Raw genomic sequence first — 24,170 nt, forward strand, 5'->3', positions numbered from 1 at the left:
TTGTTGAATAATAGTTTGGTAATCGTTTTTTTTTGTAATTTACATGTCGATTGTCGTACAAGGAATTTCTAGTTCGATTCCTTAGTCGAATAATTTATAGCCTACTTTCTGCGTGCCAAAATGTTTATTAATGGAGGGCGTAGGGATTACCTACTACCAATAGCACATACATATATGTACTGGTATTTTTCCTGTTCTCTATTTCGATTCATCTTTCATCTGATGTGTTGCCATGCTAGAGATGTTTGGGATCTCTAGTACGATATTTGAGTTTTACTATTCTTACTAATTGAGTTACGTTAATATTATGTAGGTGTTATATTTTTAAAGTTCTGTCTTAACTTGGTCTTCGGTTGAAAAGGTTAATCTAGAAAATAAAAGATTTCATCTAATTCATTCTCATTTATTTACAGGCTATTTATGTGAAAGACTATCACATTATAAAAACAAGTTTTCTAAAATTATATTTACAATATTTACAAATACCACTTCCACATACAAAATGCATTAATTAAAATATACATTAACTCAAATAGGAGACTACATCCGTCCTTTCACGACAATAATAATAATTATTTAATTATTAAAGGAACCAAAATAACAATAAAAGGAACTCCTCATACGGAATCGTGTGGTCTTATATTAATAAAATAACTTAATAGCACAGAACTATAAACAAATGTATGGAAAAACATGTGACCACCCTACTCAGAGTCATTTTATGGTTACTTAAACAAGTTCATAACAATTGTTTTCATAACAAAATCGTTACTAAGTATAGTTTCAGTGATCATTTAATGTCTCTGAGTAAGGCAGTAAGTTTTCAAAGTTCGTTCTAATACACGTTAACAAATGAAGGTAGAGTGAGCCAAGTTATTTGGTAAGGAGACAAGAAAATAAAGATTGAATTAGTATAAATACAACAGCATACGTTAAATTGTATGAAGCCAAATCTTTTGTAACTGTAATCCATTATTATTTTGTTGCCTGCATGCCAAATAACTTTGCTCACTGTACATTATTTATTTACAAACATTTAGAAAAATATATTCTGTTTAATTGCAACACTGACTGCTTCGTACCAAAGTTACCAGGGTTAAAATTAATAAATCAATGTTGCAAGTAATATGTATGTAGTCAGAAAATTTTCATTAAATTCAATAGTTATTGCTTTTAAGTATTTGTTAGAAAATCGTTAAAATATCTAAGGGTTTATTTGACGACATAAAATCATGTATGGAAAATTATTCAACATTAAATTAAGTTCACATAAATAACAACAACAATAAAAATAAAACAAAAAGGGAATATTTTACAAAGACAGGGATAAATTAATATAAATGTTTAGTATGGTTTTGTGTCGCGTACATAGACCATACTTTACATGATGTTCTCACCGAGATTCAGTTAAAATAATAAATACAAACAACCAAGTAACTACTGATGTAGGAAGGTACAGAGCTAAGTTTGCCAAAACTTAGTAATCAGGCAATCTTAATGAATAATGGAAGGTATACAGAACTAGCGGTTTTAAATTATACCTAGATTCAAGTTAACATCTAGATTCAAAGAGGTATACACCCAGTCATCAATAAATTCAACATTATTATAAAATATAGAAGTCTCTATTTTCAACAATTGACAACAATTTTGTCTATTTATTGTAAAATCTGGTGGTTCGTTATTTCATCTATGTTCGTCTGTTTCAAAAGTCACAGGGACACCGTCAACTGTTGCCAACATTATTCCTGTAGCTTCTTCGCAGACATTCAATCCGTTCACAAAATCCGGGACATCCAGCATCACAAAAGTCAGCACTACATTAGTGTAGTTTACATTAGGCCTACCGGGACTGTGCACTTCACTTCACTCGTTCACTTGACTCAACATCCGTCGTAACTAAATAAATACTAGCTACCTACAACTGTATCTACAAGTCCACAAGGTCCACAATGCAACGTTTACGTGACATCGAGCGGCCGTTGCTCGCGAGACCTAAAGAAACCCTTTTCAGTGCGGCACTCGCGTATCGTGACTGTTTGTAGGTTGACGGTGACGTCGGTGATAAAGATCTGATCGGCAACAGGGGAGCGCGCCATCCAGTAGGCGGCGCCTCGTCGGGGCGCTACGGGCGCTGGCGGCGGCGCCGGCACCGCGACAGGTGCGTCGCCCCACGAGTCCTCCTCTTCCTCGGGCTGCGGCTCGGCTGGTGGAGGCGGTTGTGCACCTTTAGGTTCCGCCGGAGCAGTCGCAGTCGGTTGGGTTTCCGTGCGCCTTTCGCGTTCCGGGGGAGTGTGAGCATCCGCTTCTTCTGGGGAATGTGGTGCTCGTCTGGGGCCTGTTCTAGGTGCGGCAGCTTCAGCAGCAGGTGAGGCGGGCGCTGCAGCTCCACCAGGTGGCGCGGCGGGCGGGGGAGGCTGCACAGTGTGCGCGGTGTGCGCGGTGTGCGTGCTGTGCGTGGTATGCGTGGTGTGGGAAGTGCGGCTGCCGTTCAGCTTCGTAGAGTCGTGCCGCTTGGCGGCCGGCGGACTCATGGTGATGGTGACGCCGATCTTGCCCGACTCTCGCGACAGTACCTCGGCCTTGCGCTTGCCGGGCGGCGGGTGGCACTCCTCGGAGCCGCTGCGCGCGCGCTCGGCGGGCGAGTGCTCGCGCTCGCGCCGCCTGCCCTGGCGGCGATGCTCCTCGCCGCGCTCGAAGCTCTGTATGAGCCGTGGGTCCAGGATATTCTCCTCCGGCTCCCAAGTGTTGTGCTTCGGTTTCCACCCTTTCCATTTCACGTAGTACTCGACCTTGTTCTGAAAACAGAGAACAGTTCCGTTATAAACTTGTATTACATTTTGCAGAGCACGAGTGGCGGTGTGCGCCCGCTCGCCGACGTGGCGCGACTGCCGGTGGCGTGCGACCGACGGAGGGTTGCACATAGCCTTGCAGATTTTATTCCATGATAATATTACGGCGAAAACGGATATTAAGGTGCAACATCGTTGGTTCGGGGTAGAAAGGAATTATTGAGGTTTAATATTAGATGTAAGTAGTCGAGTATTTAGGTAAGTAGGTGAGATGTTGTTTTGACAGTGGAGCTGTAGTTAAAGGGTTATGTTTAGAAGGCGGCGTGCGAAGTTGTGCGAGTATCGGCAGCAGTTTGCAGTACATTTGGGGCGCACCTGCCGCCGGCCAGCTGTCGCGGCGTGCCCGTTGCCCGCACATGCCCGCGCCTCACATATCTACATGCTACATGCCGCACACTTGCTACCCTCCACCAGTTACCCAACATGCCTGCGGAATTTTGTTGACAAGCGACATTACATGCAAAGATACAGTCACCTAGGAGTGCCTACAGTCAGTAGACTGACATCTATTTATCTAAGTTTATCATGCAACAGTCACTAGGTATTGGGTATTACAAAAATATTTTAATGCCTAACTGGAAGCAAAGTCTTGTGTCTGTCTAATTATTGGTCTCGTATGACGATCACGTAATGAGACTATAGATGCGATATTTTTTTTAGAAGTATCGTTACAATATAATTAGTAGTTACCCGATTATTGGCGATAGGCTAGGCTAAACTTCTATTGTAACCTGTTCGTATTAGATACCAATCAATTTCATTAGAAATGCCAATTAACACGACCCTTAAAGAGAATATCCCATTTCCCCATATCAAAACTCACAATCAAAATCGAATGTCAGTTACGTCAAAAGTTTTGATAATCAACAAAAACATCTGTTGAGTCGTAACACGACGGCTAACAGTCCCCAATGTGAAACACCATATTTTATTACCAACCTTTCACCTTAGCCACTTAATTAGATTAAACATTTACAACTCAAAACATACCTAAGTCCTATGTAAATAGAGTCTTATATTCCTTGCGGCATTTGGCGTTTAGGGCGTTTCGACATTAAAGCGGGGATTTCAGACCCTCGCGTCTTATTGGTTTTGCAGACGGAGGGTGAGTGGAAACTGTACAGCGCGCGCTGACTTTGCAGCGGCGTTCTGTTTAAATTTAAAAATGTTGAATATTTTACTTTGGTTTAGTGTTTTTGATGATTATTTTTTCTTGGGAACTAATGGTAACAGAAGGAAATCTTCATAATTAAGAATCATATTTCCGAAGTGTTATCTATATATTAATACGTGATGCAAAAACTTCATATTCCGTTTTACGAAAATTGCGCGGACGTAGGAGCATAAAATTTGGTACACTTATAGTTTATGTGTAGGAGAAGTACAGAACGCTAAAATTTTTCAATAATAATACTTATAAAGTACATTAAATCAATAAATAAAACATTACACACACATGCATAGTATCTGATCGTATTTGACAAAACATCAAAATTGACAGACATGCGATGATATTCTCACGTCTCATATGAAAAGAGGTTTTTCATTGAAGGAGGTTTGGTTATTCATGATGCGTTATAAAAGAGTTTGTTTGAGTTAAATAAAAATTATCCTTGAACGTATGTTAAGTGGTATTGTAAATTAAATCGTATATGGTCGAATTTCGGCCACTAGGCGACCACTAGTTACTATTAATATTTCAAGTGTCATTTACCTATTTGTACCACTTAAGAGAAAATCTTAGGTAAGTATCCGAATTTATCTTAAAGCAGGTAGACAAAAAACTTGACTAAACTTCGAATCTCCAAAAAAAAAAAACTACGCTCTATTGAAAAAATCAACCTTTAACATTACAAATCAAAGTAGGTACAAAGGCAGACATTGACAAACAAAAGCCTCCATTGTATTCAATAATTATAAATAGGTAGGCAGTAGGTAGCCGGCTCAGCAGTCGATTTAAACTTACAAACTACAAAGTCAGAAACCAAACAAAGACATAATCGTTAAAAAAATAAAATAAAAAAGGATCCGTTGGGACGTGTGGGCAAGGTGAGGTCGTTCGGTTGGCGCGTGGTGATTGGCCGACGCGCGGGGCGGGCGGGGCGAAGGGAGAGGCACCTCACCCCCGCTTCGTCTCACTCCACCCCCGCGCGCCCGTGTCGACCTACAACTTTACCTATATCGGTAACATAGCCCTTATTTACTGTAACTAAGGTTCATTTTCGCGTGTCTGAAGGTTGAAGGTTGGTGGTAATTTTGATGGTTGTAATCGCGCCATGGGCGGATCGTGTCTCGGAAGCAGAGACGCCAATTAGCGTTGATCGGAAGCCGTGTGGCAATTAACGCGAATAATTAACGATAATCCACTATCAACTGTGGTGATGTGGTGATGGGATCACCGGTGTTGATAACCGGTGTTGATTGACTTAATACGTTTGGCTTCCTATTGATATAGATAGATAGATAGATAGATACATATCTATTACGACAACAGTGAATATCTACGTAAATTCTTAATTGTTGTCTAATTCCACATTTTGAATGACAGACACAGGAGAATTAATCCATTTAGAAACATTAGGTTCTCTAGTCTAACCTCATCTACACCAGATTTACCTAAACTGACCTTTAGAAGCTGTTTTTCTGAAAAGGAATTTCTGTATTCCCTACGACCGAATACTGCAAAGCTACTCAATCTTACGTTGTACCTAAGTACATAAATATCGCGCTATCATCATATCCCCTGTCATTTTGGGCCAAAAATTGTCATGTTTTAGGTCAAAAGTCGCCATTATTGGGTAAAAAATGCAATTTTTCTATGCAGACGTTCATTTCAGAACTTTCAAGCTTAGCTATTATTCCAACCGCCACATACACAAATTGAAATCTAACATACATAATATACATAACTCTTCCACACAACTACTCTCCATGGGTGTAGGTAAAGACAAAGGAACGACAATTGCTACGAATCTTACATACTTCTCTGTCGCTTCATCAACAGTTATCAGTCCTTTCATGCCTGTTCGTCGGTTAAGGGTACTTTTAATTTCTTTAATATATTGCCAATGTGGTCCTCACTAAGTATTGTCTCCGCAACACCTAATGGTTGACAAGAAAGAACGCCTGTGGTATTATGATCGCCTTTGTACCATTATTGTGCAATAAGTTTAAATAAATAAATGTAACTATCTAACTAATCAGTAATTCCAGAAAACCAGTTAATAATTAACCCATACGATCAGCATTTAACCTTAACAAGTCTTTATGAAACGTTTAAATGATTTATACCCTTGTTACAATCACTGCATTATTTGAATATGCGGGCACATAATTTTGTGTCCACGTCTAATTTATGCAGTTAACCGCTTTTTATTTATTACCCACTGGCTTTCAAAACCATGATAAATAATGTACCTAAACCTTTCTTAGGAATCTGACGATCTTTTGGTGAAAACCGTTAGAAAATCCGTCTTTTATGGTGCTTTTCTACCTGATATGTGCTATGCTATGTGGATGCGTTTGACTTCCACCAATCTTATATCAATATTCTTTGGTACACATGGCTTAGCACTGGTGGAAACGGACTCAACTAAGCTATTTTTTATATGGAAAGACGTGTGCCACGCTATGGAATGCGTGCTATGGATGTGTGCTACGGATGGTGATCCCTAGGTACTATTGATACATCGTATATTCGAGCTGCGTTTCTTCCTGGCATAGCTACATGGCACATCTCTGAAGGGAAAGCAAAATTTTTCGATAGACATAGATTTTTGGTAAAAGTTTCTATTGAGTTTCTGTCAAAACCAAGATCGATATGTGACCATCCATAGATTTTAGATTAAAATCAGCGTTTTTACAAATTTTATTTTATTGAATTCCTCATGTCGCCCGCTACCAACTTGTAGATACCGCTAGCAGGTAGAGTCGAGATGGCGACAAGGCATGGGAAAGGCGTAGCGTAGGTAGGTATAAACGCCACACATCTATATTTTCTTAAAGACAAAACCAAATTTAGGGAGTGGTAAAATTGGATTAAAAGGTCTCCGTTTCTTTTCTCTGTTCTTCTTCAAAGTTTAGGCTAATAAGCACTACCTATTCCTATCACTGGTAATTATGAATATCAGATATCGAAACAAATAGTAAATGATAACAATGTAAAATTGAGTGACGATAATTCGTTACTTAAATGTCGATTGCGCGTTTATTCTGGAAGATAAGATAGGGCAATAAAAATAGCAGTTCAGACGTATTTGGTTTATGATAAGATTAGTATGAACAAGTTGTTTTATTTAGGAACCAATGGAGTAAGTGGTGGCGCCTAGCTATTCAAATATTTAGACACCTTTTTGCCAGATTACTGGGCTTTCGTTCGTAGAATTGGACCGCGGGGGATTCAGTAATTGAATGACTATCTGGAAGCTTTGGGAAATTTTCAATTGTCTTTTTCTCTAAAGCATTAAGTGCCGAAAGAAAACTGGTGAAAGCTAATCCTCCGCTAAGCGTCATCACCAGTGATCGACGTGACGACGTGATTAACGTGTTAATGGTAAATTGAAGTCTGTTAGATTAGATCCCACCCAAAACATAAATGTGAAAGGCTGCCAAGTTCGATAATATTAGAATGCTTCGCCTATAAAAGAAGTGAGATCTAAATAAGTACCAAGTTCCATACACAGACTTCAGTTAAAAATGATATAACAAGTTGGCAAGTTTTCACACACTTTGTTATAAACCTACTAAACGCAATGAGTCAAGTATATAATTTTCTATTAAAACTTGCCAAGTTATATCATTTTTAACTGAGGTCTTTGTATGGAACTTGGTACTTATTTAGATCTCACTTCTTTTATAGGCGAAGCATTCTAATATTATCGAACTTGGCAGCCTTTCACATTTATGTTTTGGGTGGGATTTCATTTATTTTTGTAAGGTTTATTTTCTTTTTTTCTTATTTTACTTTACTTTGACTAAATACAAACCTTCGTAAAGAATTTTAGGTCGGTATGACCATTGGAAGATATAGATAATTTTTTTGTTTTAGTTCCTTAGGGGTATGAATTTACACCTTCATTATTTTTAAAACCGACTCACACTTGGCCATTTTCAGATTTTTTCCTTTACCTTGACCTAAAGACCTACCTCCATGCCAAATTTCAAGTCAATACGACCATTGGAAGTGGTCTAGGTTTTTGATGAGTGAGTGAGTGAGTCAGTCAGTGAGTGTATAGTAAAAATAGCGATTTTTTGACGTCAATATCTCAAGACCTACAATAGGTACATTAATGAAATTTTGTATTTTAGATAAATAAGTAGATCTCGACAGATACTAGAAATTTCATATGCGTAGATAAAATAGATTTTGAGTTATAGGTGGGTCGAACTTGGCCCGAAATGGTTCGTGTAATATAATCCACGGCCGGTGTGTCGGTTTTTTTGCTCGAACTTGGCGGACACACTGCCGTGTGTCTAGATATTTCAGATCACCATCATCACAAAAACCTTCAGATCACAGTCAGGCCATTTTAAATACTTTTGAAACATCAATATAGAATTATCTGTCAGACGGTCTATTAGTGTAAGCTTGCTGTTCGTTCCAAACGCTCCCCTTTAGTTCGCTGCATGTTAGCTTGATACGTATGTCGTCAGCTCGTAACTTTACTTTTTTGTTTTTTAAACAGATGGGAATTTCTTCATCGATGGAATCTACATCTATATTGGTTGCACAATATAGGAAATGGGACTACCTATGCTTTGGTGCCATTTTTGGTTGAGAGATTAAATTGCAAAAAACGAATTTCTATCATTTGAACTTTATCAAAGTTTGCTAAGCTGCTCAAGTTAATATTAAACATAGAACTTAAAATCGACAAAATAACACAAGTCATGATAGAAATCACATAAACAATTCACAAGACAATAAAGAAAAAGAATATCAATATGTTTCCCACAAACTCGCTCCAATCTTCCCTCACATTATCAGAGGGCCATAACAAGCAGATGTGACACTTTTATTTCTTTCTCAACTCCACGTTCTGTTAATAAAACCTTTCCTTCCTCCCCTTTTATTTTAATGTATCACAATAATCTACAACGATCGTGTCGCAATGTCTTTTAATATTGTGCTAAGGGAGTTAGGTAGAGGGGATGAGATGAGTATTAGGCATTGAGTTTTATTCCCTGAAGGGATAGAGGTATACACATTTAAATGTGTCTCCATCCAGTCTATATCATCCATGTCTATATCTAGCGATACGGTCGCTCGCGCGAGCGAACATTTCGCGAATGGCGCACCAATTCATATTCGTCAGATCTAAGGTAGACGCGTTTAGGTATGTTATGTTTCCCATGCAATAGGGGCAATAGACATGTCTCACTATGCTACACACCGGGCTGAATTTCTGACTCCGTGCTACAGATTGCTTTGTCGAAAAATCTTAAGAAATAAAACCAGTAATCCACGAGACACTATGTTGCCAAGCAAGTCAGTTAAAATGTCTATAATATTGTACTAAAAGCAAGTTTGACAGAGGATATACCGAGATAGGGAGCTAAACACAATATTAGTATTGTTGGAACGAAGCCAAACACTGTATGTTCCAAGTCTGAACCGAATATTATGAACTGAAGGAACAGTAAACTAGTAACAGAGTTGCCAACGGGAATATGTCCTACGTAGGTATCGATTTTTTAACAATCGCTCGTTTGTTAACGCCCATTTAACAAGGGCTGGGAATTCGATGCAAATTATCGACTTGTTTATTCATAGGAATGAAGGGAAATTATGGAATTATAGCAGTAATAGTTGCTTTGAAGTAGACTTAATGATAGCCAGTGCAAGTTTCTTAGGAAATATAGTAGCTTTCATGAGGTCTTTACATTTCTCAACGTTTCCTTTTCAAAACATTTTTGTGTCTTAGCATAGATGAACATCAAACCCTACTAAGATTCACGAACAACCAATTAATACCACAACAACTACAACCAAATCATATTAACATTACCTATACCATTCCTGCACTGCACAAAACAGATTTTCTCAAAGAGCTTAGTTGAGTGTTAAAACAAACTTGATCAAAGTAGCTATCTAACAAGCCCAATACTGCAGTGGACCGTTCATCAAGTTATCGCAAATTGCTCGAAGCTCGGATCCCTGGCAAAGGGCCGGGAGGTTTAGATTAATGGTTCGAGGCCCGTGCCGTGCCCCACCCGGGACCGATCGGCCGTTTAAACACGAATGCTCTCAAATTGCCCGAACGGCTGCGGTGCCGTGAAAGGGTTTGTTTAAGTAAATTGACTGTTATATTCACTTCAGTTTTAGTATCTAGTAAAACTTATTAGCAACTCTTGGTTGGTATTAAATTTGTCTATTGTATTAATTGCCAATGAGCAGTTTCAATGATAAATATATCGGTACATTAGCTTTTATTTAAGGCAAAATCATTCCATGACTTCTCCCGCTTTGGTCGAGGCAAGAGAGTGTCAGACTCTTACTGACTAAAAATCATGGCGTTTCTACTACTCGCCGGTTAACCCGCTTGATAATCCGCAGCTCTGGACGATAGTTTTGGCTATTGGCAATATCTAGAAGTTTGCAAAGAGTGTTAAAAAAAGGACAACTCTGCCACTCTGCCAATAAAATAGGCCATTAACTCCGAAACCTATAGACAGAGATACGTGATAAAGACAGATTAACTTATAAGTAAGTAGAATTTCAATAGAGCCATTTTCAACCGATGAAAGTGCTTCTCAACAAATTATCGATAATCCACATCATAACAAAAAAAGTAATTCTCATAGATTATCATCATGTAAGTTACGATATTATAACTGCTAAAGTAGCTATTGAAATATCAATTAGAGGGTGTGTTACAATGTTGCGAGCCACTAATTAATTGGTCATGTAAACTGTGTAAATGTCAACGGAAATAATGTGACAACTTAATATGTTACAGTACATTAAAGATAGTTACGTAATTTTCCCGTAATTTATTGAAATTCCACTGTAATTCATAGGAATACTAGGTTCTGCCAGCGGTTTCCCCCGCATTCCCGTGAGTTAAAAAGTATCCTTTCATCCATGTCAGCTTCTTCACCTTGTCTGTTTTTCTTCCTAATTTCTACCAAATAGTTTCAGCGTGATTGACGGACAAAAAACCAAACAAATAAACTTTCACATTAATAATACTAGTGTGATTTATGCTAGATCCATCGAATTTAACTAAAAAAACTGTAAACTAGTGCTATAATAAACAGTTATCAGACTAGACTAGACGGCTAACTTCTATAAAAGCACTTTTGTCTCTTGAAAGTATAAAACGTCCTTTACCCAGTTTTTAATTTAACAATATCGGTTTATAGCCTAAAGCAAAAAGGCTCGAGCTCGAAAGTGTCAGTGTGATTAAAAAAACGAAAGAGACATGGCGATCGATACGGAATTTCAAACAAAATGCTATTCGTAGGGCAGTAGGGCACCATGATACCCATCACGATTAAAACCACTGATATTTATCCATGCATCTAACTATTAACGGTTAATAATAGATTGGAAGTTTCATCGATTGAATGCATCCACCTATATTGACAAATTAACGTTTAGATATTGAAAGATTAAATGAAATAATATTGGTTTAAACATTGAGTCAAATTGGTAGGTGCTTCGGCGTGTAAGTAGCAAAAAAATAGGCATTATTTGGTGACACGAAAGATATAATCGTTTACTGAAAATATCCAATTTGGAATACCGATAATATCGTCGCCTTATTGTAAGAAATCATTAACTGCAAAAAATCACTTAAAACGTTTGATTAACGTAGTTATATTTAGGATAATATGGGCAAATCAACAACCAACCAATAGGTAATTCAAAATAAAATACCGTTTATTTCAGAATAGTGGATATGTCACATAATGACTTCTTGCAACAAGGCCGACGATAGATCCATGATAGGTACCCTATTTCATGTAAATTATTAAGCCAATAATTACCAGTAGCGAATTTGAGATCAGTCCAATAATGGCGGAATCCGATACAGGTTTAATTGCTACGAAATTCGAACAGTATTCACAATTTGCTGGAATAATTAATTTCAGATCCATCTGCACTAATTAGCATTGAATCGTAATTCCATTGAACTGCAGTGGATGTGTATTTTGGGGATATTATTAGTACTTATGTTAATATGCGAAATGGGTCAGTGTTTTTGTAAGATTTACCTATCATTAGAGAGAGACTGCGTCTATTTTTTTTAATTTCAAGATGGTAGATATCAAAGATCTGGAAGTGTTGTATTCGAGTATATTTGTAGACACCTCGTCACACCTTTTTATCCCCGAAGGGGTAGGCAGGTACACATTACAGCACGTAATGTCACATTACAATGTACATCCACTTTTTCACCATTTGCGTTATAAGTCCCATGTAATAGGGGGTGAGCCTATTGCCATATACCGGACACAATCCCAGACTCCGCAATAAACGCCCAGGAGTTCTTTGCCCGACTCGGGAATCGAATTCGAGACCCCTTACCCGGCAGTCACACTTGCGACCACTAGAGCAACAAGACACGTGTAGACACACAGAAAAAAAAATCTTAGTTTGATAAGGCCACCACTACCAGGGTATAATAACCAAATAGGTATAGTGAGAATGGAAAGAAACTACTACTTGAATGAAGAACTATAATTTTGCAGATTGTAGACAGTTATTTGGATGCGTGACTGCTCAGGGAGTTACACCTAGCTTGGCAGAAAGCGTGACATGTATACGCACGACCTGCCTTCGACTGCTCATTAACACCCTCGCTACGGTACCTTCGTTAACAGAACTCGAATACTTTGAGCTAGTCCGTAGTTTGAAGTCATTTTACCGACTTCAAAAAAAAGGTTCTATGTTCGGATGTTTGTTTTTTTAGTGTCAAGTCATAGGTGTATCGAAATATTTACTCCTATCTCCTTAGTGAAGTTTTTAGTTCTGAATGCAATTTTGTCTAAAGGAAGTTGTGCAATGTGCAATTATGTCTAATCTTTGCTGTTGCACCAAGAAGGGGTCGAACCTTTGATCAAATATCAGAAATAGGTAATTCCAGACCTTTGAAGGTGAGGTGAGAATTTTGAAATATTAATCCAAAAATGCTTTAGGTGCCTCAAAAGAACAGGGTCATTTTTTTCTGTTTTTCGCAGTTAAGACCTTAAACTTCTAGACTGTTGTAGTAGTTTATCTTCTTTATTTAAGTGGCATATCGACAACAATAAATTTCCAGTCTCTGACGACACTAATTACCAAATGCTTTCCACAATGTGCATTGTCGTAAAGCTGTGCTCACTTCCTTTATTAAAACACAATATCAGAAACACTTGAGACAATTTTACAGCGAATACATCGCAAGGAATAACAGGCTTAATATTTAAGCTCCCGACGGTGTAGATTCGAGTATAATTCAATTGCTGCGTTTAATTTCGTAGACCGGGGGAGTCTCGAAGCGTTAAAAGGGATGGAGGGATTCATTGGGAGGGTGAGGGAAGGTGGAAAAGTGTCAGGATGAAACTCGGGTCGAGGCACGAGCCGCGGGCGATTGGCGCAATAACGATGTCGTGATTCATTTTTCACAGGCGTTCGAGACGATTTGTCGATTTCTATTTGATATTTAGCTTTATTTTTGTGTACATTTGTGATTAATGGAGTGTTGTCACTGCGTTTAAAGTACGCTGTAAGTTAGATCTTTGGTGATAGGACCAATCGTTAATTAAATTTCATTAAGTAGCGACATTGGAGACTGTTCAAGAAGTGAGTGTTCTTTGATAGCTAATTAAATAGACTTTTGGATATTAGTTATATTTTTATCAGTTCGATGTAGAATTTATGTATCTACTTTAATTAACTACTCCTACATAAAGCGCTAGATAACAGAGACACTTTATTGAGCGAACAATTAGTTTAGATAGTTTGCCGTCGCGTCGGGCTCGCGTCGAGCATTACAAACGGGTTAAATTAGACGAGTTCACACCCCGGACAACGCTCGTGTTTATTCATGCCACGTACGGACCTCCGTGGAGCCGGACGTGACGTACCCATCAGCGTCCATTTGCCATGCATTCAAGATATTATGCCAACCTCTCTGTATGCATACCCTCACACCGCTAAACAAATTACTAGACACACGTTGAATAGACGAATATATCGACATTTTATATAACGACAGTTTCGGACACGCTGACTTCACGAAACCATAAACTCACCGAGACAATGCGACATAAACCACAATAAAAAGTTTTCCTCGGTCGCAGATGTAAAAAAAAATAATCAACGTCATAACAACTCCAAAGGATGAAGTTTTTTTTCTCTCTCGGTCCAGTTCAGCGCAATATCGCGCGTATTCTTTCGTAACATAAATACCAGGAGCACAGAAATGCTGAGGAGTTTACGGTTGAAACCAGAGCTGTGTGTGCGAGGAGAAAATTGATATGTCAGACAAGGTAAGCAAGTCTGTTGGCCGGCCGGCGAAACGGCGGCAAACACACGAGACTAGACGCGCCGAGCGTCAGTCGGCAGCCGATGGAGCTAGCGGACGGACGTATTGTGCTCACTCTCAATGTTTACTATGATCGGGTTCAATGAATGAATGCTAAAATTATAGTATTTTTTCACATGAAAGTGTAAATTGAATAGAATATGGCTGTGATTGCAGTTACGCTTGATGAAATCGGCTGTTAGATGTAGGTGCTAACAAATTGTATGCTCTAATTTTATTCACAGTTACGATTTTTTCGAGGTAAGGATATTGTGAAAGATGTTGGCATGTGCAGTCTTATCAATATCATAAATATATGCATTGTTTAAACCAGGAGTTTGAGTAGGCCACGAGATTAAAGACTTTGGAGAACCTGCATCATGATACATTATAGAGATTTTTTTATCTGTTGAACTATGTTAGATATTGTAGTAGAGGCAGAAATACTACCAGTAGTGTACAATTATATCGGTATAGTAAAACGGTAGTGCAGAGCGGCAGTGCTTAGCGGTCGCACGGTCATCGACTCAGGGACAATTAAATCGACGTACTTGTGAACTACCGATTGTCGACGACATCTTCACGCTCACTGGTATGGAAGAGACTTTTAAGAGAAAAAACGGCAAGAAACGGTCCAAGAAATTCTATTAGCATAATAGGTGTTAGAGTCTAACGCCTATGTAGCATTTTCGTAATACATGCAGGATTGTGGGTACGCGTATCGAGGGAATATTTGTACAAATTACCGGTTCTGGCAAGGTAAGCAGGTCCCTCGTTTGACACAAAGGGGCTTCCGACCCTCGCCACTTGTGGCCAAGTCGGAGAGCAAACACTTGTGACTAGTTTGAGAGGGGCGGCGGCGAGATTTGGCTAGTGGCCGCTCCGAGCGTTCAATTTAAACATGTAGTACTGAATTAGGCGAATTTGTAACTTTGAAGAGCTAAAAAAGGGGGATTTTGAAGCTTTGCGCAAGTTTGAAAGTAAAGGACGAAGAGGATAACTGATGAAAGGATATAACGACAGGGTCGTTAATTATAATCTGGTAATAAATACGTCAGTAATAACTCAATTAAGGGAGATCACACCCCACGGCAAAACCGAGATAAGGGCTCCGCGCAGATAAGAGAAAAAAAAAACACAATGATGACGAGCGGGTGGTTTAAGCTGGGGTGCCTTGGGGAGACAACAAATATTTTGTGATACCCTGACCCTCGTCTACCCTTCATAACTGCGCCGTAACTGATTACATTCCATTGTTATTGAACGTATTAAACAATGTGCAAATATTGTTGTTATTCGAGACGTGTTGCATTTACAACGACGACAAGTGACGAGCAATTCAGATATAAATTAAAGTGCAAAATAATTGTAGGCCTCGTGGCGTGCCGTCCGTTAATGAACGCGATTTCACTGTCGAACAATGGCTAGAAATGTGGCATCACGTGGGAACATCTCACCTGCGGCGGCGACCCGCTATATCCTTCTCTAATTACCATCCTTATCTGAATCAGATAAAGGTTTACAAAAAACACCGTCCTTTCCTTTTCGTTTTACATTTACATAATAATGCGTGGGGCATAACGACCGGCGGCGAGCCAACAGGCGCATTATTATAATGACGCCGGCGGAGCGCCAAGCGCCAACTTGTCTCTGCGTTTTTATGTGGTTCCTCACTCCTGTAACGGTGTCCATATTCAGCTCGGTACCGTAATGGTGCGGACGTTTTAAGAAGTTCAGATCGGTGTCGGTGATAACGAGCGGTTTCAAATAGACGATTGGAATAAAATCGATTAGAGTGGTCTGTAAGATGACTCGATAGAAGCCATTTTCATTTTGCATTTTGCAGCGTTGTTTTATCAGTGTGATGGGTCATTGGAGAGGCATTCGGTTGTGGTGTAACGGAACGCGGCCGTGCATGAGACAATGCAGACTCAGCTTTAATTGCGTGGGGTCCCCATATGACGCTTCCCCCCGTTGTACTTTAATATTCGGAGCGTACGTGCATGCGATTAAGTATGCTTTCTAAATATAGGGGACCCTTTATATAGTTTTTTTTTATATTCCGAGGGGTTGTTTTACCTACGTAGACAGTACATAAGCCCCAATTTATGTTTAGCGATGCATCACACAGATATCCGTGGAGTACACGCGTCACTAAAATTTTATTTTATTTAAGTTCGTTTCTCTGGTCATAAACTTGCCTTATGCCGGCTGTGGGTAAAAATAATCATCAATAAGTTACAGTATGCGTTCAGTCATAAACAGCAACATTTGTAAACTATAAAAGGTTTTCCTCATCTTGAAAAGTTTTTTACCCATATATTCCGATTTCTTCCTGAAACTTTTGAACACATGCCAGGAACACAATTCGGTTGTTTACAAAGTTGAAGCATCCATTCCAAACTTACAAAGCGCTGATCAAAAACTTCACGATCGAGAGAAGTTACAGGTAGTTAGGTAATACCTTCTTACGAGCCAGAAGACAAACTTTCTGCACAGCAATTTTAAGATACCGTCTATACTCACAATTCATAAAGTTGAATATAATGTTTAAAAACTTTAATCAATGAACCAATGTGTCGTCTCCACAGTTCGCTCTGTTCCCTTGTCAGTTTTTTATTTCATTCCAATACAGGGATGGATAAAATTACGGTGAGGCATTGTGAAGCGATTATTTATAGAAAATTTGGCCGCTTTGTGTCGCTTCCGAGTGCACACTCCGGACGAGTCTCAAATTATTATCCGCACCATGCCGTGACCCTGTAACGGCTTATTTTTTTGCGTCTTCTCGTTTTTTTTATACGTTTTCGGAAAAGGCCGTTAATACCTTAAATGACATGGGTACGAAACCCAAATTGTGTTTCCCATGCTTCCTGTACAATTCATTAATACGTGTCTCGAACATTTAGAAACTCTTCTGGTATCGGAACAAACCTTCCAAACTATTTCAAAATATTATCTCAACCTAAAAATATGGTTATGTTAAAAATCCTGGCTAAATTACAAAAAATACTGTGCCTTTTAAATTCTTTTCAATAATTGCAAAATAGCGCCATCTAACAAATAGCCTTGGAACTATGTGGTACGACAGTTGGCTAACAGATTGCAGGGTAAGATCAGAAGTAATTGTGGCGCTAGTAACACATTCAAGTTGTCGCTTGATATTTATAAACTTTAAATGTTTGTATGATTAAGAAGAAATAGAAAAAACAATAAGAAAATATACTTATTGAAAAGTAACTTAAGTTTAATTTGTATCGCCGCAACACACTACGGTACTTTCGTCGGCCAGAATATTACTCGACGCTGATTGGCCGAACGAAACGGCGGGGAGCATGCGCACCTCGACGGCCGCTCGGTCGAAGCCGAATACTGGCGCGTTTGCCTCGAGATACCAGGGCTACAGAGCTCTGTAGGAGTTTCTATATTGAGGCTTGCTGGTTAACCGAATTTACGCTTTACGCTCGAGTAATAAAACACAGAATGGCTTGTTTCAAGATGTTTCGTTTATATTAGACCACGCTGGCAGATAACAAGACGCAAACGTTGCAAATGAAATTGAGCTCTATAACGTTTGGGGTAAAGGCAATTTTCATGTAGAATTCAATTTGTTTTGATATTAAGTAGTTTCCTAAAATTGCCACGGGCGCTAGTAAACGGGCGTTGGAAACTTTTGGCGGCATGAGAGCTATCAAAATAATGGATCGGAGTGAAATTGTGGCCGCTGGAATAATTGATTGTTTCTTTCAATCGGTTGCACGTGATCTTTAGCTACGTGTTGCATTTCGTGTGTTATGAACTAAGAACTTATTACTAGTGTTTTACAAATGGCGAAGGGAGCTAATTTAGGATCAAACGTGCTATTTTCGGAGATGCAGTGTAGACGGTAATAGAATTGAAGAGTTACTTTGGTGAGAATTTTTAGTCCTTGCAGCAAGATTGCTTGGACAATTCTAATAGTGGCTTTGATTCTTTGATAGACGGGCAGTACTAAGTGAAAAATGTTTGGAAAGTAATTTGTCCATAGTCTTAGTTTATCATGTTTTGTTTTTGAGGGGGATAATCATCCATCTACTTGCCTCGCCTTGGGTGAAGCGAAAGGGAGTGTCAGACTCTTACTGACTAAAAACCACCCCGTTCCTACTTCTGCTCTTCGAGCCGGAGCCCCGGTCGGGGTCTTAGTATACGATGTATGGGTTTTTGATGTTTGTGGCTGTACGACACCAACTTAAGAGCGAATATTTATCAGATTATTCAAGGGTCATTTGGCAGTCTAGTTCCAATTTTGTATTTTTCCCTTTATCGGAATGACAGTGAACTATTGCATCGATTTTTGGGATTTTCAAATTGTTCCATTTTAAACCTTATTATAGGTATAGGTAGCTAAGGATAAAGGCTAAAGTTAATCCTATCGCTATCCCTTTTATTTAACACAAACAATGGTTCAAAAGCAGAGTAAAATTTGTGCTAATTACATCGTGGTATTATTGTACTTTTTGAGGGTATCTTCGGGCTGAATAGAACAGTTTTGGAATTTTTGCACTCAGAAACTTTTGTGTACTTAGTTCAATGAAATTTGGAGAAATAACTATCGTGAGACATGTCTATTAATTTAAATAGGCCATACTGTTTCGTGGTTATGGGCTCTTGGTGTAGCTTGAAATTAGACGAGTAAGCACGTCAAAGAGATGTGGATATAGTAAAGGGAATTTTAATGATACAAATAGATAGTCGGATAGATGGATAGCAGAATACAATAATTTACAATCAACAGCATAGTCCTAAGCTAATTATTAAGTGTAAAAGAATTGTTATTCGAATAAAAGTAGCCATTTCTTTCTTTAAGATTTCCCAGAAAAATAATAACAAGAACTACTTATGAAATCCAATTTTGTTCTCTCAAAAGAATGTTGTCTGAAGATTAGAACTTCAAATACGTTTCAATAAAAGATTACCTTTCCGAGACACAAGTTTTATATAGAAATGGCGAATTTAATATTTTCTGAATGGATTTAAAAGTGCTAAGATGAAGACGGCGTTTCTTTGAGGAGCAAACCGAGACAAACTCAGAGGTCATAGTCTCTTTAAAGTCTAGACATTTTAGAAAATATTTACGGGGCAGACTTTGCAGAAATTTCGCTGAAACTAATAAAGGTTTTTGTCCTTCGTGAAATCATAGACGTCGATATTATTTTTTTGAAGATGTTTGTTTGTTTGGGAGTAATTAAAAACTGTCTGAGAGGAATAATAAGTAGTGTAGAGAGACATTTGGTTTGTTTGATGATTTGTACTGTTAAAAAAGTTATTGATTTTTTTAAAGAGTAACGATGGCGTTTCTTTCTCGTGCTTCTCCATACGAAACTACACTTTGGAACGAGAACTTAGCTTCACTGTCAGACAGACTGACGTACAATTCAATTTGACGTTTAGAAAGTGCCTAATTTAGGATTAATTTAAATATGTGCTTTGACTTTGACACTTTGGTTATTTTAGAAGTTACTTATGAGGTCTTGAGAAAACAGTTAGGTCTTCGTCAATACAATAGAAAATACTCGTAACTTAATTAGTTATTGAATTGTAATCTTATTTTTTAACTATAACTCTTGTCATGATTTTGCTTCCAATTTTTTAGTTCTTAATTGCCCTATTACTATATAATGGTAGCCCAAACTAATATACATCTTCAAACACATCCTGCAGACAAATTATTTTTTTTATTACTAGAACCAAATGCAAAGAAAAGTCATGTTAACAGAATATGACATGGAAGACGTATCATAGCTTGAGGATACATAAATAAAATTGATAAAAGACCAAATTTAACACTAAAACACTTAGTTACTTTTATAATGAAAGAGAAATAGCAACTGTAAAAATACTGGTCTTTTGGTACAAATAATACAAATTTTCAATACACCAGTCATATGAAAAGGTTTGCCCATTTTTAACGCGTAAAAGAAACCTTATCAAATAAACTAGTTACTATGGCTTTTATTGATCTTATTATTCAGAGCTAGATATGAATTTATTAGCCAAACAATACACAAAAGTACTAAATATTAATTTCAAAAAATTCTAGGTATCATAGTTACCCCAAAGAAAGTTGAGAAGTCTTAATAAAGAAGAAAAAAATTTTACAGACGATTTAGATACTCAACTCATCATATCATAAGGGTCTTCATTCAAGACATATCAAGAGGTATACAAACATAAATGTGTAAGAAACAACAATATTTGCTAGGCAACCAAAATATGACTTTCCTTGAACTGTCCAAAGACGTTATAGAAAAGCCGGAGCAAATATAAAAAAGAAAAACTGTCAAAGACAAAATGTCTTTACGTTTGACATCGGGCGACAGGAGTGAGAAAAGTTTGGAACTATGTACCTATGTCCTATATCAACAATGTTGTGTAACTGTCCCTATTCTCCCCATTGCTGCTACAGTTTCGTAAAGGCAAACCTTTCCACATGATCGACTGCACTTACCTTATTGTCACCTTCGTCGCCAGCAATCTTACCTTCGATGACAACGCTGTTGTTTTACTCACAGACAATAGTGGGATTCATTTCAGTCAACCGATTTCTATAGATGTTTTCAATACTTATATTTAGTGATTGGACCAATTGAGTACTCAATAGAAACCACGATAGAGTCAATAGAATAACTAAGACAAGTTCTATAATCAACACATTTCCTGCATCAAAAGACCCGTTACACAATCGACGACTGACAATGAATCCCCATGTGACCCAACGTGCAGTTACAAATAAAAAACCAAAACCAAAAAGCAGTATTTATTGTTATCAATATCAGGATCAGGTTAGTAACGGGGAACGGCTCCAAAAAGATAATGAGAAAAGGCATATTACAATATCGCAAGGTTACCCCTCACACGTCTCGTCCAAACTTGTTTACTGTCAAAAACTTAATGTAATCTCGAGAAGGGCAACGTTTATAAAGAAGTATTCAGTTTCTCACTGAGGCCCCCAATCTTCGTACACTTATGTAAGGGGACTCTTGATAATAATAAGAATAGAAAAACACCCGTGAAAAGGAGCACAAAACCCTTGCGATAATTTCTGAACAGCTGCCGTCACGTCACAATACTGGGATTAATAAACAAAATGTACTACAATCATGCGCAGCCATGCATTTTATATAAAGCGTTATTAAAGCATGTTTTGAAATTCGGTGCAAGCAAAACAATCAAGCGTTCGCGTGTTGCGAAACAAGCAGTTTACAAATAAAGTCACCAATCGAACCGCCGCTGATATGTGATCTCGCATGCGTGTTTCGCAAGGTTAGAATCTGTTACGGCAATGTTTTGTAAAGAAATAAAGCTCACCTTTCTAATTCTCTTCCTTATGATACGCTCAGCGGCGTACACGCTGTCTCCCAGCTCCATCTTGTGCATCCCCAGTTTGGTAGATAATTTGAAAAGCGGAATTCAAATCCAAAAGCACTGCAATCCAAGTATTGCGATCCAAATCACTGCATCCGTTTGGTAGTGCACTGCAATCCGATACACATTCTCTGTCACAACACACTTCTTCACACTGTCACTGTTCAAAGTTGCCGCGCGAACGATCCTTGTGGCGGCGCGCAGCGACACGTCCTCTCCTCGCAGCGGCACTGTCGAAACTGAAGTAGGGGGAGGATGCCCTGCCCCGCGCGTCCCGCCCGCTCGTTGTACACTTCTCGCCGACAGAGCGAGCCACCAGTCCGCCAACACCCGCTCGATATTCTGTAAACAAGTTTTATTTTCATCAGTTTTGTGTTTTCAGCGCTATAACTTATTATCAGCCGGTAAATTACTATCGTAATGAGTCTGGTAATCTCAGATCTAGTATTTTTGTAATTTTAGGTGTTTAGGTATATGAAATGCAAATCTATGTAGTACATAAAAAAGTATATAACATATTATATACCTCAGTATATAAGCAGTAAACAATAGTGACTAAGTAGCATAGGTAGTCTGTAATGAGCCCTAAGTTAGTATTTAATTGGAAATGCAAAGTAATATCGTGATTGAGCGCGGTGGCGCGGTGGCGCGGTGGCGCGGTGTCGTGTCGTTGCTGTAGGTATATTGCGTCGGCAGAGCGAGCGTGGTGAATGCGTCTCGCTCGAGTCGGTGGCGGCGCGCGGCACGCGGTGGAGGCACAATAAGCCGGCGAGCGCGACGTTGCCGCTGTGCGCCAGCTGCGAGAGAAAGACCGAGCGCCTACCCTATTATTTACGCGCGACGTTGCCGCTCCGAACGGCCTACGTTGATTACGAGGACACCGCTTTTACGTTCGATCATCCGGTACAAAAACACTCGTTTATCTCACGATTCTTGACAGATATCGAAAAACTAAATACACCACCTTAATTATTACGTGTTAGGGCTTAACTGGGTATAAAATTATAATTAGTACCTGAATCAATCAGCAGATGGATGGCCACGACTTGAAGCAACACACTTCCCAAGTACAGCGCGACCGCCAGTTGAGAACGCCGGCAGCGGTTTGTTATTATTTTCGCTAGAAACGAGCGAAAGCGACCAGTCAACAGTGCGCGCGTGAAGTAACTAAGGCATTTTCGGTCGTATCGAATCGGGTTGGCATTCGTGAAAGGTCGGTATTTTGGGCCTCGCGGGGCGCGGGACGTGAGAAACAAGATGGAGTCGGATTGGTTGTCGATGGCGGGCGGCGGGCGCTGCGCGGCGCGGGCCAATGGGAGCGCGCGGCGCGGTGCCCCGCCCGCTGACGTTCGGGCGCCGAGTGTCGCTGTCCCTGTCGCACGGGTGCTCGGTCGATCCGAGCGCGTTGTTTTTTACCGAGCGCGGCTCACATAGAAAAATAAACGGACATTTTGGAATGGATTACGTGCGTGGCGAAGGGTCGCCGGATCCGGGCCCGAGCACATTTATTTATTTTGTCTGTATTGTTGCAGGGAGATATGGCGCGATAAATAGATACAGCTTGCGTCGACGCGCGGTGCCACGGTGTACGGCCGCTAGATAGTGCGGTTTTATTTTTAAAACTGTCACGTTTGATGCATGGGCCGCGCGTTCGATGGACTGATTTTCTTAGAACAGATACCTACAGTATTGTTCAGTTCCCTGATTAGATTTTTGATTTCTAAAGGGATTATTGACACAGCTTGTTAACGACGGCTTTAGGAACCACACTGCATATCAGATATGAGTTAATATCAATAGGAGTTATTGAAGACACCGCTCATACAATATCGTCCTGTATTTTAGATTTTGACTAGCTAGATAGGTAGAGTACAACCTACGCGTCGCGTTCTGCGTGTCTCAAAGATCCATCAGACCACCACAGATGGGGTCCAGTAGGCTGACTAATGCCTGATTCGGAGCTGCAGACGACCTAGCGCGTTACCGGGGCATCGGCCCGAAAAACAGGAGTAGGAACGGGGTGGTTTTTAATCAGCCAGATTCTGTCACTCCCTCTCGTCTCGCCCAAGGCGAGAGATGACATTGGATGATTGTCTAATTTGGCTTAGATAAAGATTTTACATTGTAAATAAATGGATGACGCGGATGGACGGAAACCAGAACTATTTCACAATAGGTACCAATCTAAGCAGTAGCCGATAAACAAACGGATGCATCATTAAAATGCCTGCACCCTCAGGGATGATGTCATGGTCGTCATGAGTCAGTGTCTGTGTGGACATGAGGAGTTTGTCGTCAGAACATTGCTAAACCTGCGTTGTTCTTTATATGTAAGTATAAACACGCGATTGTTTGTTGGTTAAATGAAGAAGACGGGTATGATTGAAATTTTACTCTAAAC

The 24,170-nt window shown here is 39.3% G+C and overlaps 1 protein-coding gene across 1 annotated transcript; it reads right to left on the minus strand.

The window, feature by feature from the left end:
- Positions 1-387: 387 nt before the first annotated feature.
- LOC118267026 (polycomb group protein Pc) lies at positions 388-22,949 on the minus strand. Its single transcript, XM_035580765.2, has 3 exons — positions 22,785-22,949; positions 21,713-22,111; positions 388-2,798 (listed from the first exon to the last, which is right to left on the minus strand). Exons 2-3 carry the CDS (start codon positions 21,779-21,781, stop codon positions 1,962-1,964), a joined length of 906 nt encoding a protein of 301 aa, XP_035436658.1. The 5' UTR covers positions 21,782-22,111; positions 22,785-22,949; the 3' UTR covers positions 388-1,961.
- Positions 22,950-24,170: the final 1,221 nt, after the last annotated feature.

Source organism: Spodoptera frugiperda, chromosome 23 (assembly GCF_023101765.2).
Source record: "Spodoptera frugiperda isolate SF20-4 chromosome 23, AGI-APGP_CSIRO_Sfru_2.0, whole genome shotgun sequence".
Classification (NCBI taxonomy): Eukaryota; Metazoa; Arthropoda; class Insecta; order Lepidoptera; family Noctuidae; genus Spodoptera; species Spodoptera frugiperda.

What these genes read in the sequence shown, in the direction of transcription:
- LOC118267026 (XM_035580765.2), bottom strand. Translation starts at nt 21,781, where the DNA reads ATGCACAAGATGGAGCTGGGAGACAGCGTGTACGCCGCTGAGCGTATC. An exon ending in TAAGGAAGAGAATTAGAAAG is followed by an intron (nt 2,799 to 21,712) that starts GTGAGCTTTATT and finishes CTCTGTTTTCAG; the next exon opens with AACAAGGTCGAGTACTACGT.